Below are 8,686 nucleotides of genomic sequence, written 5' to 3' on the forward strand. Positions count from 1 at the left end.
ATGTTCAACATATACTGTACCTCTGTAGGCCTCCCAGTATCATCCCACTCTGAGACAGCGGAGATGGTTTCTTTATCGTCCTTAAACAGTGTGTTTTTTTTTTTTTTTTTTTTATTAAAGAACATTATTTATATTTATTAGGATCTATAGGAACATTTACATCACTAACAATTGCAGGAGGCTCAAAACCACTCCACCAATCACTGGAGAGATGCCAATAAAAAGGGTTCAGACTGCACCAATGCTGTTCTTAATATTACACAGTTTATGCACTACAGACTAATGATTTACATCTAATAAATATGCCTTGAACATAGACAGTTTTTGTGTTTCATTTTTATCTGCTGCCATGTGCATCTGATTACACCTAGATTGAGTAAATGAAAAAAAAAACGTTTAAAATCGAGACAAATATTACAACTGACATATTAAACAATTTTACCCTATCCTTCTGCTAAATGTTTCATTATGGTTACGTTTTTTTTATTCATTTAAACTCATTAACTGTTTTTGCCATTTGCGAGCTCCTTTTCCGCTGCTGTATTACTTTCACGTCTAAAACATTTTCAGGATCTGCACACGCAAACATTAAAAATAACACTTCTATTGGTGTCAAATATGACGGACTACTTTTTCTTTCATTCACATCCATGGTCAATCTATTTATCGCAACTCCATTGAGAATGCCTGTTTAGAGTTAACCGTCAACGCGCTTCTGCTGGGTTCAATCTACTCAGACTTGAGTAATCGAACCCTGATCCGCTTTTGTGGATCCGAAAACTCTGGCTATGACATGGTGAGATAAGTCAACTCGCAGTTCAGGTTGAAGTTTGAAGTTTGTTAAACCCGCTTTCTGGAATATCCCCCTGAGCTAATAATCATGGTATTTCAAAGTAAACTTGTTTCATTGCCCTTTTCTACAGCTGGTGAAAATGTACTTCTACATTAAAACACTACATGGGAGTACATGAAAACACAAAGCAAAACTATACTAATTACTAACCTAACTGTGCAAATTGCATATTTTTAAAATAACAATAGAAAGACAAATACAAATATAAAACTCTACATCACAAACATTTGGGACAGAATGGAAATGGTACAAACACATGCTTTGTTGGGTCAACTTCATTCAAATCAAGCAAAGGCTATTTCTTCACTATTTTTCAACCTGTAACAGAGTGAATGGCTTCTGACGTTACTGTGGGAATTACAAAGCACTTTTTATTTTAAGTAGTTTTCACTTTTAGGCTTATTGCACAGGTTATATCAGCGTTACAACAGATCTAACACGTCGTTGTTTGAGTAGCACAGTGGGCTGAGTGCAGCACATGTAATTCTCTCAGGTTCTAGGCCCTATGTTAAAATCCAGCTTAGGGTGAAACTAAAATTACACTTTTTTCCACATTTTCTCACTGCCCCAACTACACCCGCCCACCCCCACATTTTATTATAATGAATACTGTAAGCCTGCAGTGAAATAAACCCAAATACACACCAACACACATAGAAACACAAAGCACTAAGTGTTTTATTAATAGCAACACTGTACATTTACATTAGCAGAAGGAGTTTAGGAATCACTCCCCATGGGGATGTGTGATAGTTAAACATTACACAGCTGTAAATGAAGGGTGTGACTGTTTCAGGTGTATGCTATAGGGTGTATGATTACTCCACTATAGGACTATGGGACACTCCAGCCCGTTCGTAGATGTCTGGGAGGAAGGAATCGTACTCCGTGTTCCACACAATGGATCTCACATACGCCTCCTTATCCAGTGGCTCTGGGTACCGAAATGCCATTCCTTTACTGTACAGAAACTCCACCACCTAAACAAACACACACACTTTTTTTTTTTGGGAACACATACCCTGTTAGCACTGATTGTGGGTGGACAGTTAGGAACACAAGGTGTATTTATCTTTCTTTAGTCAATCAGTAGACACTTTCTGATCACTAGACACTTTATATTTTTGGTTGGAGCGCTAGTTCCACTCACAGCACTGATAACAATATGTTTAATTACATTTCCACAGCATGTATCTGTATGATGTACAAACTTTACCAAACTGTTGCAAAAAACTTGGAAGCAATGGGTGTGACCTAAACACCTGAACTCAATAATTAGAAGGGGTGTCAACATAATTTTACTCACATTGTGTGTATAAACACAAATCTTATCCTCACAGCCATCTGTAAAGAAACCTCCCTAATGTTGGAAAGAGGAGGGTAGAGACGACCCTGATTCTGATTCACTTCCTCATCCGTCAACTGCTCTGCTAAGATCTGATACACATACACAGATTCAAACAGTGAGACAGAGAGAGAGAGAGAGAGAGAGAGAGAGAGAGAGAAGGTGAGTGACCTTATAACCATCAGCATCATATTAAAAACCATCATGATACTGTGAGAAATTTAGCCACATACACTAACAAGTACCTTAGAAAACCATTATCACTTAATACAGTCCACCGTTGCATCAAGAAATACAACCTAAATTATTACACAACAAGAAAGCTGTACATTTTTCTATTCTGCTGTTTAAAGTAAACATAAAGATCTTAATCTGAGTGTTTATAAGTTTATAGGTGGCTGCTGCTGCTGCTGCTACATGGTTTAATACTTACATTAATAAGCAAATAATCCTAATAACATGGGCAGCATGAGTGTTGCCTAACACATGCATGTGCACGCACACACACACACACACACACACACACACACACACACACACACACACACACACACACACACACACACACACAAACAATGTTTACCTTAGCAGCCTCGAGGAACACCGTATCACTGATGTGTCTAACACCACTCAGAATTACTGCCAGAGCCACACCTAACACACACACACATTTCTATTAGTCGAGGTAAAAAACATAATAGACTGTACAGTGAAAGAGTACAAAATAAAAATATATTTACACTAAATAAAGATGATAATCATTATTATTGTTTTTGTGGATGAAGTTTGTCCTCTGGATGTAAATAAATTCAGTAATTACTTGTACAGCTTCTAAACGCTGGCAGGACCCAAGATCAGAGGTACCCCAAATAACACTCAGAGAATTCATGGCCCATAACCACAACTCATTCATTTTTCCAAATTATTGGAAAAATAAAATAGGAAAACACAAATCCACACCTGGGAATATGTAAGCATTGTTCCCCTGTCCCAGAATCACCATCCTGCCATCATCCAGAGTTACAGCAGCAAACGGACTCCCACTGGCAAACAAACACCGACCCTAACACACACACACACACACACACACACACACACACACACACACACACACACACACACACACACACACACACACACACACACACACACACACACACACACACTCAGAAAAGCACATTCATTAGCCATTTGATGAGCTACACCTACTGTTACAATACATTTTATATTTCATGTTTATAATTTTGTGATTCTTTATTTAATATCCTTTATGAACAATCAAATTTACTCTATGATCAGTTAGGCCTGAATTCTCTTACATTTTGACCAACAACAGGCTCCACTAAACCTTGAATTAGAGACAGTCTGCTCCTTGTTATTCTTAGCACATCCAAGACAGTCGTATATATCAAAAATATTCTATCTTAAAACACATTTGTATTATCCTGTTCTGTTCAGTCACTAAACAACTACCATGACACAATCTTAGGTACGTACATATACACTGTATATATACAGGGGTTGGACAAAATAACTGAAACACCTGGTTTTAGACCACAATAATTTATTAGTATGGTGTAGGGCCTCCTTTTGCGGCCAATACAGCGTCAATTCGTCTTGGAAATGACATATACAAGTCCTGCACAGTGGTCAGAGGGATTTTAAGCCATTCTTCTTGCAGGATAGTGGCCAGGTCACTACGTGATGCTGGTGGAGGAAAACGTTTCCTGACTCGCTTCTCCAAAACACCCCAAAGTGGCTCAATAATATTTAGATCTGGTGACTGTGCAGGCCATGGGAGATGTTCAACTTCACTTTCATGTTCATCAAACCAATCTTTCACCAGTCTTGCTGTGTGTATTGGTGCATTGTCATCCTGATACACGGCACCGCCATTGGATGCACATGGTCCTCCAGAATGGTTCGGTAGTCCTTGGCAGTGACGCGCCCATCTAGCACAAGGATTGGGCCAAGGGAATGCCATGATATGGCAGCCCAAACCATCACTGATCCACCCCCATGCTTCACTCTGGGCATGCAACAGGCTGGGTGGTACGCTTCTTTGGGGCTTCTCCACACCGTAACTCTCCCGGATGTGGGGAAAACAGTAAAGGTGGACTCATCAGAGAACGATACATGTTTCACATTGTCCACAGCCCAAGATTTGCCCTCTTCAAATTTTAGTTGAATACCCCTGCTATAGGGTGTATGATCAGAGAACCTGCTGTCCACCCGCGACTCTACACACACACACACACACACACACACACACACACACACACACACACACACACACACACACACACACACACACACACACACACACACATACACATACACATAGAAACCATGTATCAGAAGTTAAATGATAAAATAAAGAATTAAAATATGGTGCCCAGGTGGAGCAGTAGGATATTCCACTAGCACACCAGCGCCGAGATTCTGAACTCCTCAGTTCAAAACTCGGCGTTGCCACCGGTTGGCTGGGCACCATCTAGCGGGCATAATTGGCAGTGCCTTCAGCAGACATTCATTGGCCACCGTATCTGCTAGGGTGGGATGACCGAACTATGTGGGTGGGGTCTTCAAACGAGGATTCTCTTGGTCTGTTCCACCTGCTTATTATTGACATGTTGGTTCATTTAGCTGTGCAGACTGGGGCTGAAATTGTGTGTGTGTGTGTGTTTTACTCACTGGTTAGGGACATGGAGATGATGAGTGAGATTAGTAAAATGGTTGAGATGACCACACAAGCCCACTGTAACCAGCGAGATCGGCCAGAGGGTGCTGCAGGTACGCTGAAGTCTAACACACACACACACACACACACACACACACACACACACACACACACACACACACACACACACACACACACACACACACACACACACACACACACACACACACACACACATCGCTTTAACTAATGAACACATCAAATATCAGAATGAGAAGAAATTGTGAGGGACAGTGAGTGGTGCCGTGGTCACTGGAACCCCTGAGATATCCAGTGAGCAGCAGTTCAGTCAGTTTAGATTTATTTCTTCTTTGTTCTTTGGGTAATTAAATCTGTCACTGGGACACGTGAGATGCTTATGCTAGTGTTTTAAACGCACTCACTGTTCCCCTGTGGAGTCATTTTTTAACTGGACCTTGGCAGACTTTACTGTACCTTGGCAGACTTAACTGGACCTTAAAAGACTTTACTGTACCTTGGTAGACTTTACTGGACCTTGGCAGACATAACTGGACCTTACCAGACTTTACTGCACCTTGGCAGACTTTACTGGACCTTGGCAGACTATACTGGACCTTACCAGACTTTACTGGACCTTACCAGACTTTACTGGACCTTGGCAGACTTTACTGTACCTTGGTAGACTTAACTGGACCTTACCAGACTTTACTGTACCTTGGCAGACTTAACTGTACCTTGGCAGACTTAACTGTACCTTGGCAGACTTAACTGTACCTTGGCAGACTTTACTGTACCTTGGTAGACTATACTGTACCTTGGCAGACTTAACTGTACCTTGGTAGACTTTACTGGACCTTACCAGACTTTACTGGACCTTGGTAGACTTTACTGTACCTTGGCGGACTTTACTGTACCTTGGTAGACTTTACTGTACCTTGGCAGACTTTACTGGACCTTGGCAGACTTAACTGGACCTTGGCAGACTTTACTGTACCTTGGTAGACTTTACTGGACCTTGGCAGACTTTACTGTACCTTGGCAGACTTTACTGGACCTTGGCAGACTTAACTTGACCTTGGTTCGTCATACTCAGATTCGGTGGGCCTGCAACCTCGCTTTCTGAAATTTAATCTTTTTCCACTGGAAAACTCCTCTGCCAGAGTATAAGCCATAGGCCTCAGTGCCTCGACGGGGCATCCAAGCGCACCAACACTCGGGGCGCTCGTATCGGTCCCAGACTTCGCGTGGGTCGCCCCCTAGGCCTACCGCACTGCATATCCGAAGCCGAAGGCTCGGACATGTCGCTCGTGCCCGGGTCCTGCACGCCCCGTGCGATTTCGGTGGCCGTACGAGCTTTTTTGGAAAAACGTCACATTAATAATCTGATTTCATCCATTTTTAATAAATCTGATAATAATCCATGGATTTTATTTTTAAATGCACACTCATCAAACTACAGCAATCAATAATGATTAATAAAATATTTAACATTAAAATAACATTGTATTTCTTTCTGTTTGCAGCAGATAAAAACAGTGTTTTACTTTATCAAGAAAAATGAAACAATTCCCTCATTTATACATTCATGATGTTCAGTCTATAATTACAATCTTCTGGTAAATCAGTGAAATAAAAATGTTAAAAATTCTTTATGTTTTTTTTTTCCTGTCATTTACCAATCGTATATTATATATAATTATATAATATGTTTAATAAAACTAAAAACAGCTCTCAACAGTTACCATTAAATGAGTTTGAGTCTCAGCTGTGCTACTGGCCTGGCCGGATGCTCAACAGGAACATGTCTAGGAAAGAAAGGCTGAATGTGGTATAAGCCTCTGCAACAGTGACTCCTACTGGTGTTAAATACTGAATTAGTCATCCTCTGTATGTGCTGAGACTCTCCAACACTAGCCAGTGTAAAGATGCGTCAGGAGAAGGCGTGTGCTAGCTTGCACCCCTCCTCTGCATCAGGGGTACTGTAGGTAAGTGTTCGGCAGGCAGTGATTATGTTAAGTACACAGAGTAAAAATGATCTTGGAGCACCAGTCAGTCCCAGATTTTACTGATTGGTGATTGTACAAAAATACTGATGTGATTAATAAAAGGAAAACATTTAGTCAGTAAAAGCTGCAGTTATGACATGGAAGTTTGTGGGGAAACAGTTTTTTTTTTCATATTTGGTGGTTAGAGTGAGTGGGCTCAGATCTACACCCCCCAGGAATCAGACAAAAATCAGATCTGAGTTTAACATGTAAACACTAGGTACTGAGTCTCAGTGAAGCATCTGATTATCATCATCATCATCACTCTGCAGTTCAGGTGGGAGTGGCTGTGTCTGATTGGCTCGAATAATAATAAGGCAGGGGGAGGCAGAAATTAGATTGGCCACACCCCCCGCAGTGACACCTGTGCCGTCCAGATTCACCTGAGTAAGATTCGATCCGTATAAAAACTTCAAACCTGTAACAAAAACACAGTGGATTTATTTCACACTTAACTAAATCCTTCACACTACTTCAATCAAACAGAAAATGAAACCGATCATTTAAAATTAGTCATTATTAATTAAACCAATTATTAGACCTCATAACCAATGAGATTCGTTTCTCATTTCATTTGAAGCTTGTTTTCACCTGCAGCTTTTATACATCATGTATTTTATATCCAGATAAATTAGAATCACAAACTCTTTTTTTTAAACAGTAAAAGCATCTAAAGGATAAGTAAGTCAAAACAAAGCAGTGACTGTAAAAGAGTTTATTTATTTATATATTTTCCCTCCAGTTTTCCTCTAATTCTCAGGTGGTATTTCACCTCCCCTGCTGCAGAACTCTTGTAGCAGTTCTGAGGAATCTATCCAGCACGCCCATCCCCAGACTAGCCAATCACTGTCTGTGTAGGTGTCGCCTGGCTGGCCCTTACCAGAGCTGAGATTTAAACTTGCAAGCTTGAGATGTCAATACTGGTGGGCTAGTGTGTTTCACCAGTGTGCCACATGACTGCCAGATAGAGTTTAACATACAGAACACATTACAACACTTCCTGTTTGCTGGAGCTTTCCCATAATTCTCCGTAAAATATTCAATTTCACCAAATTCAGCACACAACCCTGAATCTGGACTGGAATTAATTTATCAGCACTTTAATAACATGAGTAGGTCGAAACATTCTGGCATAAAGTGAGTCAGTTATCCCACTAAACCAGGAGTGAGGTGGAATCCCATTCAAATGTTACACCCCAACACAAGCATTTTTATTTCCAAATCAAAAAACCTTCATGAGTATTAAAACGTTAATCATGTTTAATATCATAAAGATAAAATAAATAATATCAAATCATTTCATTTATTCAGTAAAATTGTGGTTTTTACCGCGGTCAGTGATGCGAGTTTTGCTCAGGTTCAGTTTGATCAGTTCAGTGCAGCGAATAAAGGGTTTCAGAACTGAATCTCCAACCTGAGTACAAGATAAACCCAACACCTACACACACAAACACACACACACAGGTTCATCAGTAAATATCGTTTGTGAATACTGGTGAATAAGCAAAATTGGTATTTCAAAAACATTTCAAAAACAGCTCAAATTTCAGCAAAACACACACCAGCAGAAAAATGTATACATAAAGTGTGTGTGTGTACCTGTATTTAAACCGTGTGTGTGTGATGTGTGTACCTGTATATAAACCGTGTGTGTGTGATGTGTGTACCTGTATATAAGACGTGTGTGTGTGTGATGTGTGTACCTGTATATAAACCGTGTGTGTGTGATGTGTGTACCTGTA

At 40.3% G+C, this 8,686-nt stretch overlaps 2 protein-coding genes across 2 annotated transcripts in view; both read right to left on the minus strand.

Moving 5' to 3' along the window:
- Positions 1–1,513: 1,513 nt before the first annotated feature.
- Positions 1,514–3,784, minus strand: LOC134303345 (NAD-dependent malic enzyme, mitochondrial-like). Its single transcript, XM_062988725.1, has 4 exons — positions 3,159–3,784; positions 2,782–2,852; positions 2,160–2,290; positions 1,514–1,833 (listed from the first exon to the last, which is right to left on the minus strand). Exons 1-4 carry the CDS (start codon positions 3,199–3,201, stop codon positions 1,761–1,763), a joined length of 318 nt encoding a protein of 105 aa, XP_062844795.1. The 5' UTR covers positions 3,202–3,784; the 3' UTR covers positions 1,514–1,760.
- A 2,539-nt stretch (positions 3,785–6,323) lies between these two features.
- Positions 6,324–8,686, minus strand: part of LOC134303517 (uncharacterized) — an 11,260-nt gene continuing 8,897 nt past the window's right edge. Inside the window, exons 12-13 of the mRNA XM_062988948.1 lie at positions 8,274–8,382; positions 6,324–7,362 (exon numbers count right to left, since the gene is read on the minus strand). Of these exons, the coding sequence (XP_062845018.1) occupies positions 7,175–7,362; positions 8,274–8,382 (297 nt within the window). The 3' untranslated portion in view covers positions 6,324–7,174. The remainder of the gene's footprint in view (positions 7,363–8,273; positions 8,383–8,686) is intronic.

The sequence above is a fragment of the Trichomycterus rosablanca genome, chromosome 26 (assembly GCF_030014385.1).
Source record: "Trichomycterus rosablanca isolate fTriRos1 chromosome 26, fTriRos1.hap1, whole genome shotgun sequence".
In the NCBI taxonomy this organism is placed as follows: Eukaryota; Metazoa; Chordata; class Actinopteri; order Siluriformes; family Trichomycteridae; genus Trichomycterus; species Trichomycterus rosablanca.

Coding starts and splice junctions, on each gene's coding strand:
- LOC134303345 (XM_062988725.1), bottom strand. CDS start 3,201: ATGGTGATTCTGGGACAGGGGAACAATGCTTACATATTCCCAG. Junction 2,853..3,158: donor CAATGCTTACATATTCCCAG/GTGTGGATTTGT, acceptor TGTGTGTGTTAG/GTGTGGCTCTGGCAGTAATT. Junction 2,291..2,781: donor TGTTCCTCGAGGCTGCTAAG/GTAAACATTGTT, acceptor TATGTGTATCAG/ATCTTAGCAGAGCAGTTGAC.